This window comes from Mycteria americana, chromosome 16, assembly GCF_035582795.1.
Source record: "Mycteria americana isolate JAX WOST 10 ecotype Jacksonville Zoo and Gardens chromosome 16, USCA_MyAme_1.0, whole genome shotgun sequence".
In the NCBI taxonomy this organism is placed as follows: Eukaryota; Metazoa; Chordata; class Aves; order Ciconiiformes; family Ciconiidae; genus Mycteria; species Mycteria americana.
This window is the reverse complement of record NC_134380.1, coordinates 7811625-7826445: the sequence shown is the minus strand read 5'-3', so window position 1 is coordinate 7826445 and position 14821 is coordinate 7811625. Positions and strand designations below refer to the sequence as shown.

Below are 14821 nucleotides of genomic sequence, written 5' to 3'. Positions count from 1 at the left end.
GCACACATAAGCATGGCTGTGATTGCAGTCATCTGTAACATGTTTGTACAAATGAAGGACAACATTCTCCAAGGAAGGACAATGCAGCTGTGGAGTACAGTGAGACTCAGAACAAACTCTTGGTGCTGCAATGCATTCATTAGAGAAGCTACAGAAGAAAAACCCCATGGCTTAATTATTTCATTCTTAATGCAATTCCCCCCAGTAGATCAGGGCTAACAGTTTTTCACCAAGTAACTGAAACAATCTCATGATAAGCAGGGTGCTAAGGTTCTGAGTGCCTACATAAGTTTTTGAACAATTATTTTTTGAATTGCAAGTACTCAAAACACCTTTTCTCTTCCAGTAACTTAAGCTTTGGATGCAGATTTCTAAAACAAAGAGTAAAGAGAATAAAGAACCTTTGTGTTTAAGCATATGATAGACCATTAGCTAAACACTATACTGCATCAGAATTTCCAGACAGAAGTTACTCAGTCTTCATGAAATGGATGTGTCTTCAAAGATCCTAAATTGAAGTTCAACTCCCCCCCAGTTCCTAGCCATGCAGATCTGTTAAAAACATATTGCTAGGCTTAATTTAAGTCAGTCCCAATTCAGTAGAAGCTCACTGAAAATACAATAGAATACATACTAAACTCACGATAAATAGATCCCTGATCTTCTGACAAGGCAGAAGAATAGCAATGGGTAGCAATTGTAAGTAAGGGCTCCTGCATCACGTTTCCAAACTCCCCTCTGCTTCAACTCTTCCTCCCATCTGTTTAAGCATAATAAAACATTCAATATTGCACACACAAAATGGAAGTCTCATATGGCAGGCAATCTTATGTGCAAAATATAACACTCTGAAGACTGAGATCTCGGGCACATTTTACAATATCTATTATGAAAACCAAATCATATTGCAGCCATTTCAAAGTGTCTGATCAGCTTACAAGATTTCATTGAGGTTAAGGGGTCCCAAAGTATTTTAATAAGATGTATAACTTCCAGAGTTGTAATCACTGGAAGAAAATACACAGGTGCAGACTGCCTCAATGAAAGTGTCCCAAAACAGGTTAGACTGTATTGCCATCTCACTGTGACACAAACACGGGACAAAAACATCTGAGTAACCCAAGAGCTGTTTTGTTCCAGAAAAAACAGTAATTGTTCCGTATTTTCAACAGAAGAAAGCCAAACAAAGACAGTAATGTGTCATTAAGTGCCCAGCACATCGCTGCTGCTAGTTATCCAAAAGGAAATGCAGCATAAATACAGCAGAATTCAGTGCAAGAGTAAGCGATGGCGTGGTGTATTGGATACCAGCTAGACTCCTGGAGGTACTGGACAGCAGTAACTGAGGATTTTATCCTGCACAGACTTATTTCAGACACCATCCAGAAAACCTCTGTATCCTCCCCTTAGATCTTACAAATTATAGCAAAAAAAGGGATTTAGAGGATCACCAGAGGCCTTCAAATACTTTGAGAAACATCCTTAGGCAAGAAATGAGCTTCTTTTCAAGGTGTGCTATGACCACCACATCCCACTAGATGGGTTCAGCGCTACGTCCAAAGAGGAGAATCTAATCAGCAAGCATTTGGAAAAAATCACGTAGCAGTTGAAACAGTTCCACATGGAAAGAGATTTATAGAACCATAACTTTCCAAGTAATTTTGAGAGCAGCAATCCTGGATATTGAATGAGACAGAGGAGAAAACAATCATTCAGTCCTTTAAGAATTTGCTAAACCACCTGCACCATAAACATAGCCCTCAAACAGGAGCAGGGTCAAACAGCAGATTCAAGACAGACTTAGTAGCAAATGCAATAATCTTCTAAATAACCAGTGTTACTCTAACATCTAGCCAGGTTTTTTTTTCTTGGAGGTTTCCTTTTAAGCACTAACCAGACTAATTCTCTTTAGCTTGCAAAATCAGACAAGATCACAGCCTGAAGGGGAAAGGCTGCAGTGATAAATATTTAATGGGCTACATCAATAAAATTTATTTTGCCAAGGAGAATGGAAGGAGAGGAAAAACGGAGAAATAATTCATTAAAAGAACTTCAGCTTAGCCATGCCAGAAAAAAAGCCATGCTAGGAAAAAAGGAATTAAACACAAAGAGGTTTTAAATAGGTCAGAAGCTTAAGTACTCTTAACACATGGCAAACTGACAAAGAGCTGAGTTTTTCAGAATGAGAGTACAGTGGTATGTATACTTAATAGTAATTCATCCCATTGCAAATAAATATCCCTGGACACACTAGTAAGTTTCAACTTTTTGCACTACTTCATATAATCCGACCTTTAAGACCTGTTTAGTACATGAAAGTATCATGCACAAAACCGATAAAGAAATGCAACAAGCACCTTGAGGTTTTCTTTATTTCTCAAGGCAAAAGTCTTCCCTATTTTGTATTGGATGGGGCAGTAAGTTATGCTTTCCAGAAGACAAAAATCAACAGCAAGAATTAAGGTATTTAGTACAAAGCTTAAACATTATTGTACTGCAGTGCTCCCCATAACTCAGTATAGAGCTTAATATTTGCAACTTACATCACAGAATTTGCAAAAAGAAATGTTTAATCTTTCCTTCCTTCCTGCCACTATTTGCAATCACTTGCAGTGTTACAAGAGCATACAGCATCTCAGTATGTCTTATGAGACCTTTTCCCTTTACTCTCCTGCTCCATCCAATCTGGACCTCTTACAACCAGAAGTCAGCAGGATGGGCAAGGAAGATCAGAAACTGTTGTGTTTATGCTAACTAAACAAGTCCAGGAACTCATTAATTCTCAAGTTCTAATTCCAGATCTGCTAATGACTTGCTATATGGCTTTCAATCACTGGATTTGGGATTTTTTTTTTTTTTATGGGTAAAGTGGAGAAGCACATACTGTGCAAAGAGGGGCACAGTCTCAGGACAAGTGGATTAAATGGTATTAAAATACTTCACAGCTACTTCAGAGAGATTTCATAGAAGACTTAATGTATTTTAAAACCTAGCTTTTTAGAAGTCTTTGATTTAAAATTATTTAACAGTTTTGTGGATGAAGTCACACTACTTAAACCTCCCCAACAGTGACATACAGAGATGATTAAAAAAGGCGAATTGTGTCGATAACCACAATCAAAACCTCACTCATCAGCACTGCCGTCACAAGACAAACTGTTCAGTGACATGAAAAGCAGTCAAGTCTCCAAATAAGTGATGAAGTGCTGCCCTCTAGTGAAGTCATAAACCAGTTTCAGCATCTAGATTTCTGAAATTCAACAAAATCTCAGTCCCAGCCAGATTCGAGCTAGATTTGTTTTTAACAGAAGAATCCAACAGCAAGCATCTTAAAAAAGTGTGCTTATGATTTCATTTTATTCCTCCATACTAGGGTCTTTAGTTTATGTTTAGCACTGCAATAAGGTTAAACACTGTAGCCAATTTAACACCTCCAGAGCATATTCTGCTTTTTCCTCAGATTTGTGAAATCAAGTTCTCATCTTACAATGAATCACTGGCAAAGCCATTTTAAAAATCCACTACATCAGAAAACACAATATTCTATTTTTTAAAACAGTATGACAAGAATTTAACAATAGGCTCATGTATTTAAAATTTTTGACAGGGTTCTAGAATTAGCTTTTTCTCATATTCAGAGTACCTTTTTTGTAATGCCACTTTCACTGAAGGCTTAATGACTTCACTACTTGTTACTGGCACACCTTGGCTCTTGATGTTACTGCCCAAAAAGCTCCCCCATGTGAAGTGGACAGACGCGTTAGTCACAATTTATTCTCAAAGCAGGGTTTTTATTGTAGCAGATTCCTAGTCAACTTTTTGTTCATGTATTTAAAAAGAAAGAGTTGGCCACTTCAGGAACAAAGTGATTAGAGGTGCAATATTTGGTATCAGATGACAAACCAGCAACAACAGCTGTGAAGCAGTCCTTGCTAGGTGACCCTAATGGTATCAGAATTTCACAACTGATTTAAAAATCGAGTATGGATACTCAGGATGCTTTGCTTTCACAGAAAAATAAGAATGGGGTCTTCCTTAAGAATTCAAACCACATTACATACAGTTCTTTTTGTGACACATAGGAAGCAGTAAGCACCACTGAGGGTGGTGTTTCTCACTTCTTGGGTTCAGCTATCTTTAAGCTATAACTGGCCCATTAAGTTGGGCTGAACTACAATGCCTGCATCAACAGGGTTTCAGGTTAATTTGATTCTCCAGTCAGCAAAGTGCTGTTTCCAACCCAGCCTCAAATGAACCTGGCTGATAGAAAAGCTCGAGCTAAATGCATGGAGCAGAGGTGACAGTTTACACAAAACTAGTGTTTTCTGTTTCAGCATTGGAATACTTCATATGCTCATAATAACTAAAAACATTTAGGCATTTCTTGAAGACATTAGCTTGAATGCCAACCATTAAAGTCTACTTAGTCATTTACTTACACAAAACATTGGAAAAAGTTGAAACAACTTGCCTGGAAACTTATCAGGTACATTTATTAAGGAACAACATTCAAAAACACAGATGTTATATTAGTATTTTTGAACTTCCACATAAAATAAAAAAACTTGTTTGATTCTGTCATCATACTTGTATCTGCAGGTTACAACACCTGGGGAAAGATCAGTACAGAATTTTGTTAGTATCTTCCAAACGTTTAGCCATCAAAAAATTTTATGCAAGCTTAACATGCAGAAGACTTACCTGCTTCCAGTCTGAACAAGTTTAGCTTCCAATCATTAACACATTTTGGGTCAAACAGAACTACTGTATTACTATCAAGGCTACAGGTCTTTCCAGTTTCCGAAGAAGAGGTTAAAGTGTACAATAAAATCATATCTGCACACAAGCTATACTTCAAACTTCAGTAATTTATATAATCTAAATTTGAAATTATGCAGACTCATGTGAGCTCACTTACATGACTTCCTAACAGGATCAAGCCAAGTATCTGCCAGCCTACAGCTGTTTTTAACAACACTGCCTATGAGTTTGATTTAAATAGATTCACATTTTTAAAACTGCTGTCAACACGACTGAGCAGAAGTTTAGTTGAACTACCAACTCCCTGTAAGAGTATTATTAGAAAAGCTTAGATTGACAAGACAAGCCTGAATCTTGCCCATCACGTGGAGCCTGCTACATAAGTGATCCAGACAGAACAGTTTCAGACTACACAGTATTAAAAACTTGCTGCCATCTATAAAGAGGTGGAGGTAGCAAAATGAAAATGAGGTTCCTCAAGACAATGTCGTCAACAGTTCTAGTGCTACTTTTACCTCAGTTACTGGTCCATTTTCTCTTGTATCTTCTTTTAAAAATCTGAATAATGTTTCAGCCTGAAGAAAAAAAGTTGAGACAGATTTAAAACTTTTCAGTAACCTGTTGAGTGAACAACACAAAGCAGCAACAACTATTCAGTAGTGTCACTTCGGGTGTTCTTAGCTAATCTGAAACACAGGTGTAGCAAAAGATAGCCATCATCCACATGCTAGATTTACTTGAAGTGTCATTACAATATGCGGATCAAATTCAAATAAAGGACAAATCACAAGATTTAATCCACATTTTTTACAGACTTGCTTGGGAGTCTTTTCGTAAATTCTCCCTGTCAGATTTCATAAATCATTAAAATCTCACATTAAAAATACAAAGTTTTTCAAGCATCACATAAAGTTACCTAGTTTAAAAAAAGAAATATTCCTGCTCTGAGTTATTACCACTCCTTACCCCTGACCACAGCAGCAGAAAAAAACCACACCACCTCTCCCTTCTCACAAAAAGGCTAAAGTTAAGCTTATGATAGTCAGACATCAACCACTCAGTTCGAGTTCCGCATGAAAACTAGGATTTTAGAATCTAATTGTAAGTTGGCAATTTCCTCACAATAAACCATGCAGTCTTGCCACATGCACTATCCAGCATTTGCAGCAAGCCTTCAAACCTCCCTGAGCACTAATCACAGGATCACAGAACGGTTGAGGTTGGAAGGGACCTCTGGGCCATCTGGTCCAACCCCCCCTGCTCAAAGCAGGGCCACCCAGAGACAGCTGCCTTGGACCATGTCCAGATGGCTTTTGAGTATCTCCAAGGATGGAGTCTCCACAACCTCTCTGAGCAACCTGTGCCAGTATTCAGTCACCCTCTCTCCAGAGGTGCTATTCACCCTGCCTTTACAACTAGAACAAACCCATGCCAGATACAGACATTAACACTGAAGCACAGATCTTATTTCAATCCTCTGAACTATTTTTTTTAATGGGGAGACCATCCAGTATCTAGCTTTTTACATCCTAGTTATTTCAGAAAAGGACAATGACAGTTTTGACAGGGATGTCTGCAGCAATGTATATTTTATAATCAGACAATAAACAAGGCTCATTCTCCAGAAGAGAAAGCCAGCTCTGCACTCAAGTCATCAGGTGAAGTTTAGATCACGAAGTCAAACCTTATCATTTACCAGTCATCTGCCCCATCTTACAGAATATAAACATGTTATCTGTGATTAACAAACCTAATTTAGTACATACCTAAATAACAAAGCTTTGCCTTTGTTATTTGCTACAGAGAAAAAACCACTTCTAGGAGAAAAGTCCATAGACTGAGCAAGATAAATCTGTTTTCTTCTGAACACTGGGAAGTTTGAGAATACAGTATATGAAGGAATGTGTACCTATTAAGAGATAGGTCATTAGTTATAACAATTAGGAAAAAGCCACTAAAATTCAAATTAAAGTACAAATTTAAAATTGAAGGCCAATGTTAAGTTCAAATGTTCAGTTCAAATGTTCAGTTATATTCCTATCCTACACCACTCTATATATAGAGGTCTACCGGAGAAAAGGTTCAATGAACACGCTACAAAGCCAGTTATAGCAACTAATTTATTTTCAAGTAATTACATCTAAGCAGTAAAAATAGGCTTCCAATCCCTCAAATTAATTCAATAGTTCCACTGTTGGCCAGAATTCCGACAACACTGGCAAAATTTTGAATGAGCTAGGAAAAACACCACATAATAAGACCATTACAGTTAACAGCTGCTGAAAATTCACATTTGTTGCTGAGTTATATTTACAGCACTAAAATAAGGGCATTTTAAAAAGGGAAAAACAAAAGGTAAACTAGACCATAAGATGTTATTTTCAGAACAACTTCCCTGAAGAAAAAGTTATTTCCTTATAAATGTACAGTATCTTGTACATGCCCTGATCTGCTCAGTCTAGCAAGTTTTGCAGTATACATATCCGCTCAGTATCGGTTTTATTACGTCACAGGAACATTTTTGATCAAGATGCAAAAAAGCTTGTACTAAAGAAGCTGAACATACCAATTTGACAGCCTCATCAGTTTCACGGGAAGCCACTGCCAAAATTTCCGTGGTGGGATTGAAGGTCACACATGTAGCAGATGTAACTAGGTTCATTATGGCTTTAACTGGTTTAGGACGGTTTTCTTTGAGACAGACATCAGTAGTATATAAATTTACAACTCCAGAAGCTGAACTAAAAAGATAAATTAACAAAGACTATACCAAGAAGTAACCTTTACAGTACCTATTAGCTTGTTATCTGTAGCCACCATTCAACTAAAGATGTAATTTCCAATTAGTTACTGGAGTTTGTAATGATATTTTGTTTGGAGCTTGATTTTGCTTTGGAGTTTATAACAGTATTTAGTAGAGGGGTTTGGTTTGTTTGGGTTTTTTTATTTATATATAGACACACTTAACTGTGGAGAGCCTTGATAAGCCCATCTCTTACACAGAAGGAATGCAAAGCAATGAGAGCTTGGTATCAAAAGATTCTGAAATAGTTTCAAGCTTGATTGTTTTCTATACCTTGTAGAGTAAGTCCACTTAACAATCCTCTTCTACAGTGGGCTAAGAAAATGCATACTGTATTTAAGTATTTGCTAGTCTCATTTAAAAGAATTGATATGCTAGCTGAAGTTGCATCTCAGTAAGTATACTTGGAGAAATGCTTTCAAGCTTGTGGCTTTGAGTTGAGGCATCTCTTCAAATGCTAACATGCTATCTTGCAGGAGCCAAATCAGGAGTATAGGAAAGAGAACTAGAAAAGGGGGAAGACCCTGAACTGACATTTGTACTACAGAATTTATTATTTCAGTCAGTCTGATTTCAAAATTAACTGCTAAACCCACATATGGCAACAGTAATACATTAGGAGTGATACTGGTATTAAGTGTGTTATGGTATTTTAGATACACATGGAACACTAAATTATTATCATAAAACAAGCTATATTCATCTATTCACCTCTACTCTAACTTCATTAAAACCAAACTTATTCCATGTTCCTACACTCTCACCAGCCACCAATAAGTTTACTGAAGAGCTTCAAAATGAGATAGGAAGAAGTTGTCAAATTCAAGTCACTACTTACCCACATGCCACATACTGGTTATTTTTTGAAACAGCGATGCACTTTCCTTCCAATGAACCTTCATCTTCAAATTTATGTAGACACTTTCTGCTTCTCACATCCCAAATGAATACTTCGCCTTCCTCTGGTTGCAGAATAAATTAGAAAATTATAGAAACCATATATACAGAACACATTAGTTTGTCTATTTTGTTAAAATAAATTTCATTAGATGACAACTATTAGCTCATTTGCAACTATCAAATGTAGGGTATTTTTAAAAAAAAAAGGGCGTACTGAAATGGTTAACTCCATTCTTTAATAATTGATCACTTGGTTGTATTTTTTAGGCCAGATACCAGTAAAAAGTCTTTTAATTATTTTTGTAAAACAGTAAGTGACTTAGAAAAACGTACACAATTTAAATGGAATTACAATTAGTGCTGTTAGAGAGAATACTTACTTGTATAGCTATATATTTTACTGCTGTCTGGAGTGAAAGCAGAAGCAGTGCATCTTCCATTTACCTTCATAGTGCTAATCAGTTCCTTTGTCTATAGGATGAAGAACAACAATGGTGACAATGATTCTGCCAAAAATCTGTAGGAAAGTTGTTTCCATACCCCATCTCACAAAAATCTTCAGTTAGCTACACTGACATTAAAAGAACAGCATCAACATTTTCAGTGCCTACAGACCAGAGCACAAGCTGATGCTCGTGAGTCCATGATCAATTTATTGTTGCACAACTACAGCTAGTTCAAAAAACCTCATTTACTCCCTCACTGATGGGTCTTCGTTATATAATGGAACTGAACTTTCTTTTTAAAGTGTTTTTCCTAGTAAAAGTTTAAAACAAATCCAGCTGCCATCATATGGCATTTTAAAATTTTAACTGAAAAAATTCTATATACATTATGAATCACAGTAGATGGCATGATTCATGAACACGGTACACCAGCATGCACTAGCGCTATTCCCAAAAAAGCAGTCCTGTATTTCCTCCACCCTCAGATGCCTGTTTCCATGCTGAGACCATTCCTTTTGCCAGTACAGCGTTTGTGCAATCGGCCGAAATACAACATCGACATACAACTTTTTCCAGTGACAGCTTAAAAACCCATGAAACTCTGGCCTTAGCTCCACCAGTCCCAAAGAGAAGTGCATAGTCAGAAAAAAATTCTCAGACACCCCAAAATAATTTTCTAAAGCTACAGTCAGTTGATTCAGCAGCTCATTTTTGAAGGTTGTCATAGTATGCATCATACCTTTGTTTCAACTGAAAGCTAGATTGCTTTTCAGATTAAATATAAACAAGCAGATTCAAAAGGAAAAAGGTACCAAGAAACTAAAGCTACATGAATAATGAAGAGAAGCTACCTTCATTGACAACAAGTGAAGGTAACCTGAAGTTCCAGTTAGAAGCATAAATGATCCATCTGGAGAGACTTCGAAACTTCTGAGAAATCTTTCCTCTACACCTTTAAAAAGAGATTCAGAACTTCAAATTGGCATAATTTATTCCTTTTCCTCAACATTCAGAGGTATGATGAATAAGACTTGACTCCACTTCAGCTTTTCATTTCTGTAATACAGTCACAGTAAAGCTGTAACTCAACGTTGTTTATGTGTGACAATTAACTTTTAATATCCCAGACAAACTAAAGCTAAAGGTACCCAAGTAAAGATCCCTGAAGACAAGTTAAAAATATGACCTCCAACAATTCACTGCACCTCCTTTTGAAGCAAATTCATATGCCATCTCTATTTGGGACAGCTTCAACTATGCCCAGACACTTACAGCACTATAAAACGTACCTCTTACTTTCTGTATAGGAATAATACTTCCACTCATCATGTCATACACAAAGAACATTTTATGGTGAGTACCAGTGGCTATAACTTGTTCTCCATCAACACTGAAACAAGCCTTATAAATTGGAAAACTCTCTAAATAGATGCTCTGTATTCTTGGATTCCTTATACCATCAACCTTCAAAAAAAACAGATTATCATATTAAGGAACATACCAAATACTTTTACATAGAAAATTCGTATCAACTAGCCAGTACAAGAGGCTCAAACAGTAAGAGGTACACCAATTCGAAGCATTAATCTCTTCCTCTCATCTCAATCTACAAATAACCTGGCTCTTGGCTCCTCACCCTATGTATCAGGCACTCCCAGCCTTCCTGGATAACCTCACACATCCTACCCTTCCCTGTCTTGCCCATGCTTTGTTCAAATAATCACTTCTATTGTGATTTTCCTTTAGAAAATCACGCTTTTCTAAATGGAAACATTTGCTTCCGAATTGTTGTTTCCCACAGCCCTGTGGGAGTGTCAAATTCAACTTGTGTCTGACCATTTCATTGATACTGGGCCATGCTGAAAGTTCCTAAATAGAGTTATGATCTTTAGTTTTCAGAGGAGCAGGGCAGGAGCATCCCAGAATGAGTAGTTTCCTGCTGCAGTACAGTCTCTCCACCCCCAAAATGATTTCACAGCAATATTACAGGTTTAAATGAAAGTGGACTGCTCCCCACACTACAGGTTTTACAAACAACTTAAGAAAAAAAAATCTCAGTAGTCCTCATCACTGCAAAACTTAAAACCAAATATTTTTAAAAACAAATCTTCAACTAAAAACTCTCATACAACTATGTTTGCCTATACTCTGTAAGTGGTTGGTATGAAATCACAGATGGAAATTTCTTCCAACAAGATGCTTTCAACCAAGCAAATTCCACTGTAACCACAGACATTACAACCCCTGTGAACACACCATCACAGGAAGAAAGAAAAGGAAGTCTACCATTCCAGGCTATTTCAGGTATACTTATAAAAAAAAGATTCTGTATTAGTGGCCATGTACATAGCATAGATTGAAATTCTTCACCTGAAAGAGTGACACAGATCGATCATGTCCAGCAGTCATGACTACTTGAGCAGACGGATGAAACTGCACAGTTGCCAGTTTTCCATTAGCAAAACGTTCCTGATTAGCAGGCAAGCAGGTCCTCATCTAGAACAAAGATCAAGCAGTTTAAAAAAAAAAATACAACACACAACAAAAAAACCAAAACATTTTTGCTTACACTGATGAACAGCCAATTTAATTGCTCTTTATTCTACAAGAGCAAGATCTCAAACCCTATGATGAACTTTTAAACAGCATGACATAAGCATAACATACAGTAAGTTCAGTAAGTTGCTTCAGTGCAGCAGTGTAGACTTAAGATAAACTAGCTAGCCTTTCTACTGACTTTGAAATTAACAGTTTATGTAAAACTAGTTGCATTCCAACTCATCTGAAATAGCTGTAGAAGAGACAGTGTAAGAAACACTCATTTAAAGCCGTCACTTGTCAAAGACGATTTCAGTAGCCTCAAAGTTGTGGGAGAATTCCGTCCTTTCTATGCAGAAATTAAAATCCTACTACAAGATGCTACTTTAAAGTATATAAAATAATTATTATGTCAAACAATACATCTCAATTTATTGTTTCATGCTTTCATGATGTGAACTATCCAATTTGTCCAACTGTTTACTCTTTAGAGTTTCCAGTTACAGAAGCAAAGAAGAATTAACATGATCACTAATTTTACTGCCCAAATAGCAACAAAGAAGTCAAAGTGTACATATGGGTCAAACTGAGGTGGAAAGATAGGCTTGCCTTTACCTTCAAAATACCTCTTGGCAGGGACTCTGAGTTTGATATGAAATTGCCAGTCCTGCATAGCAGATCATCATCTTCATCACTGTCACCTAATTAAGACAAAGCACATTGAAAAGGCTAATTCCAAAAGCATTCCCACACCAAAACCTACAAATTCCTTACAGAAACAAATTAAATCAAAGCACACTGAAGGAAGAAAGGAATAAAGCTGACTTATCCAGCATATTATCACACTACCGAAACTGAGAAAACATCAATAATTATTTTCTAAGAAGATGAATAGGTTAACACAAACGCTTATTAGAATAGTAATGGGTTTAGTTACTATCACTTGCAGTCCTTTTGGATTTCTTCCTGTTTTCTAAATCAGCCCAGGCAGGAACTCCTCCCATGGCTCGCTGAAACCTAGCAAGAGAAGAGTGAGGGGGGAAGAGGATTAAAAAAACCCAGCTTTTTTAAGAAAGTAATTTCCTTCTATGTATTAAGTACTTACAAGACGTACAGTCACAATTTTGCAAGATTACTTGCACTTCGAACGCTACCAAGTTTTTTAAAATTTCACTCAGCTTTCTGTTTTGCTGACTTCCTGAATGTGAAGCTAAAGCAAAATTGATACCAAACATTAAAACACTGTTTCTTTGGAGCAATACAAGACAACCCAAACACATCTATAAAGTTCTGCTTTGCTGTCTGACTATACTCACATTTAAGCTCATTCTTATATACTATACTAAGTTAATATCTTCCATCATCCTATGTACAAAGCAATGTGTCACTGTAAAAAATTTCTCGTATAACTCCCTAGAAAACAAATTAGTTTGTACACCTCTACTAAAACAAGTATTAAACAAATTAGTCTAGACAATACTAATGCACATTTTATTTACTATTCTTAGTATTATTCGGCATTTAAAAATACTGCAAATACTATAAGAAGCACTGCCTTTAAACAAGCCACGTGAATATAGTGGGTAAAGAGCAAAGTTGACTTTGAATGTCACATAAATGTATCTTATGTCATCATTAGCCACAAAAACATTAGTCAAACTCACTGTTCTTCGAGTCTTCTTTTTAGCTTTTTCTTAGTAAGTATCTTCTCAGCATCACTTTTCATGAAATCTTTCCTATACCTATGGGTCATATCAACACTAGAAGGAAAAAACACACAGAACACGAAGACCATTCAGACTGAAGCCACTTACAGTCACTCTTAAGTGTGCCACGTGATTCCTACCTGCAAACTTGAACTTACTTTTCCTCAGCTTCATCATCTTCATCCACCCAGGCTGGCTTTTTAGACAGTAATTTACCTTTTGCTTCATTTTCTACTTCCGAATCACTGGAGTCTTTCTGGAGACTTTTCCTCTCTGCAGCATTAAGCTGAAAACAACCAAACAGGCCATTTTAGCCCAGCCACAGATTAGTGGAGGGAGATGACAGACACGGCGGCGGGAGACAGACGGGGCAAGAAGCCGACGCAAGCACCAGCCCCTGCTCGGGACCGCAGAAAGCGCCGCCTCCCCGCGCTCCCCTCAGGCAGGGCCCAGGCCCCAGGAAAGGCCGTGGGGCAGGAGCCGCCCACCGGGCCCCGAGCCCTACCCGCCCGGGGCCGGCCAGGCGCTGCAGCAGCTCGTCCTCCTCCACGTTGACGCTGTCACCGAACACCAGCTCCTCCAGCTCCCGCTCGGCGCCCGCTGTACGGGAGAGCGCCTTCAAGTGCCGAGCGCGGCGAGCCGCCTCCTCCGCCGCCTGCTCTTCTGCCGCCACCGCCGCCGCCCGCTCAGCGGCCGCCGCGTCCACGCGCGGCTGGATCTGCTTCATTCTTTTATTCATTTTCTTTATTTTCGTCGGTTTTTTTTTCTTCTTCTTCATCGCCGGCGCCCCGGCCGCCGCCGGGCCCAGGTGAGGCGCCCCTGCCTGCATCGCTGCTCACGGGGCGGCCGCCACCCACCGGAACCGGAAAGCATGCTTGCTGGCCACGTGACTCCCTTATACCGCCTTCCTTGCCCCGCCCCCCGAGCGGGATAGGCTCGCGCTGCTGCCCCTCGCTATCCCACGTGACCCGGCCACTTTCCACAAGACACTGTCACGTGACCTCCTTTCTTTGCCTTCCTTTTCCCCCTCCCCCCACCCCGCGTTCCACGTGACGCGGCCCATGGCTGGGCCCCTCCATTGCGCGCCCAGAGGGGTTCCGCGCCCCGTGTGACAACAACCGCCCCTCGCTGGCGGCCCAGCGGCCGTCCCGCGCGTGCCGTCATCCACCGAAAGGCAAAGCGAGCCACGGCGAGGCTGCTTTTATCCCCTAGCCTCTACCCTGGCGCTGAGCCCCCCCGTTTCCGAATGGTTTCCCCCAGAGGGGGTACGGCGAGCGAGGAAGCCCCAAACAGCTGGGAGCCCAATGAGGGCGCGCGGTGGGCCGGGCGCTGCGCGTGCGCATGAGGCGTTATGCTAATGTTGTTGATATCCCGGCGCAGGGAGTTGGGTTTCTTTCTCCGGCTGGGTGAGAGGCTGAACTTTCCAGGCCGCCTCCTGCCCCGCCGGGCCCGGCCCCTCGCAGGGGGAGGCGGCAGGCGGAGGGGGCCGAGCCGAGGGGAGGGGGCAGAGGCAGCGGGCGTCTCCTGCCCATGAGGGCCTGATGGAAAACACAAAGGACCTGGTGAGTACCGCAGCCCGGGGGAGGCTGCAGCCGCCGCGGGGGCTGCGCCGCTGAGGGGCAAGCGGGGCCCCCGGCGCCTGAGGGGAGCGGCGGGGTGCCCGCGGC

At 39.8% G+C, this 14821-nt stretch overlaps 2 protein-coding genes across 19 annotated transcripts in view; one reads left to right on the top strand and one right to left on the bottom strand.

Moving 5' to 3' along the window:
- Positions 1 to 4454: 4454 nt before the first annotated feature.
- Positions 4455 to 14023, bottom strand: UTP18 (UTP18 small subunit processome component). Of its 2 annotated transcripts, none has more exons than XR_012778146.1 (14): positions 13660 to 14023; positions 13313 to 13440; positions 13113 to 13208; positions 12386 to 12465; positions 12064 to 12149; positions 11281 to 11406; positions 10200 to 10374; positions 9762 to 9862; positions 8845 to 8935; positions 8403 to 8526; positions 7328 to 7502; positions 6528 to 6670; positions 5259 to 5336; positions 4455 to 4589 (listed from the first exon to the last, which is right to left on the bottom strand). XR_012778146.1 is itself a non-coding variant. In XM_075519027.1 (14 exons), exons 1-13 carry the CDS (start codon positions 13981 to 13983, stop codon positions 5312 to 5314), a joined length of 1674 nt encoding a protein of 557 aa, XP_075375142.1. In that variant the 5' UTR covers positions 13984 to 14023; the 3' UTR covers positions 4455 to 4609; positions 5277 to 5311. The 2 variants fall into 2 exon arrangements, 1 of the variants encoding a protein (XP_075375142.1); XM_075519027.1 differs by having other exon boundaries at positions 4455 to 4609; positions 5277 to 5336.
- Positions 14024 to 14362: 339 nt separating this feature from the next.
- MBTD1 (mbt domain containing 1) overlaps positions 14363 to 14821 on the top strand; it is a 41202-nt gene continuing 40743 nt past the window's right edge. For 5 of the 17 annotated variants that reach the window (XM_075519015.1, XM_075519021.1, XM_075519020.1 and 2 more), the window contains exon 1: positions 14364 to 14716. In XM_075519015.1, coding sequence (XP_075375130.1) covers positions 14696 to 14716 — 21 coding nt within the window. In that variant the 5' untranslated portion in view covers positions 14364 to 14695. Of the gene's footprint in view, positions 14717 to 14821 lie in introns of all 17 variants that reach the window. The other 12 variants (XM_075519018.1, XM_075519011.1, XM_075519009.1 and 9 more) reach the window with 6 other exon arrangements.

Bases quoted from the DNA above. Each gene is read 5' to 3' on its own strand.
- UTP18 (XM_075519027.1), bottom strand. From the start codon at position 13,983: ATGCAGGCAGGGGCGCCTCACCTGGGCCCGGCGGCGGCCGGGGCGCCG. The intron at 12,150-12,385 runs GTAACTAAACCC...TGTCTTAATTAG, and splicing joins CAAAAGGACTGCAAGTGATA to GTGACAGTGATGAAGATGAT. The intron at 5,337-6,527 runs GTATGTACTAAA...TTTTTTCTTCAG, and splicing joins GGCAAAGCTTTGTTATTTAG to GCTGAAACATTATTCAGATT.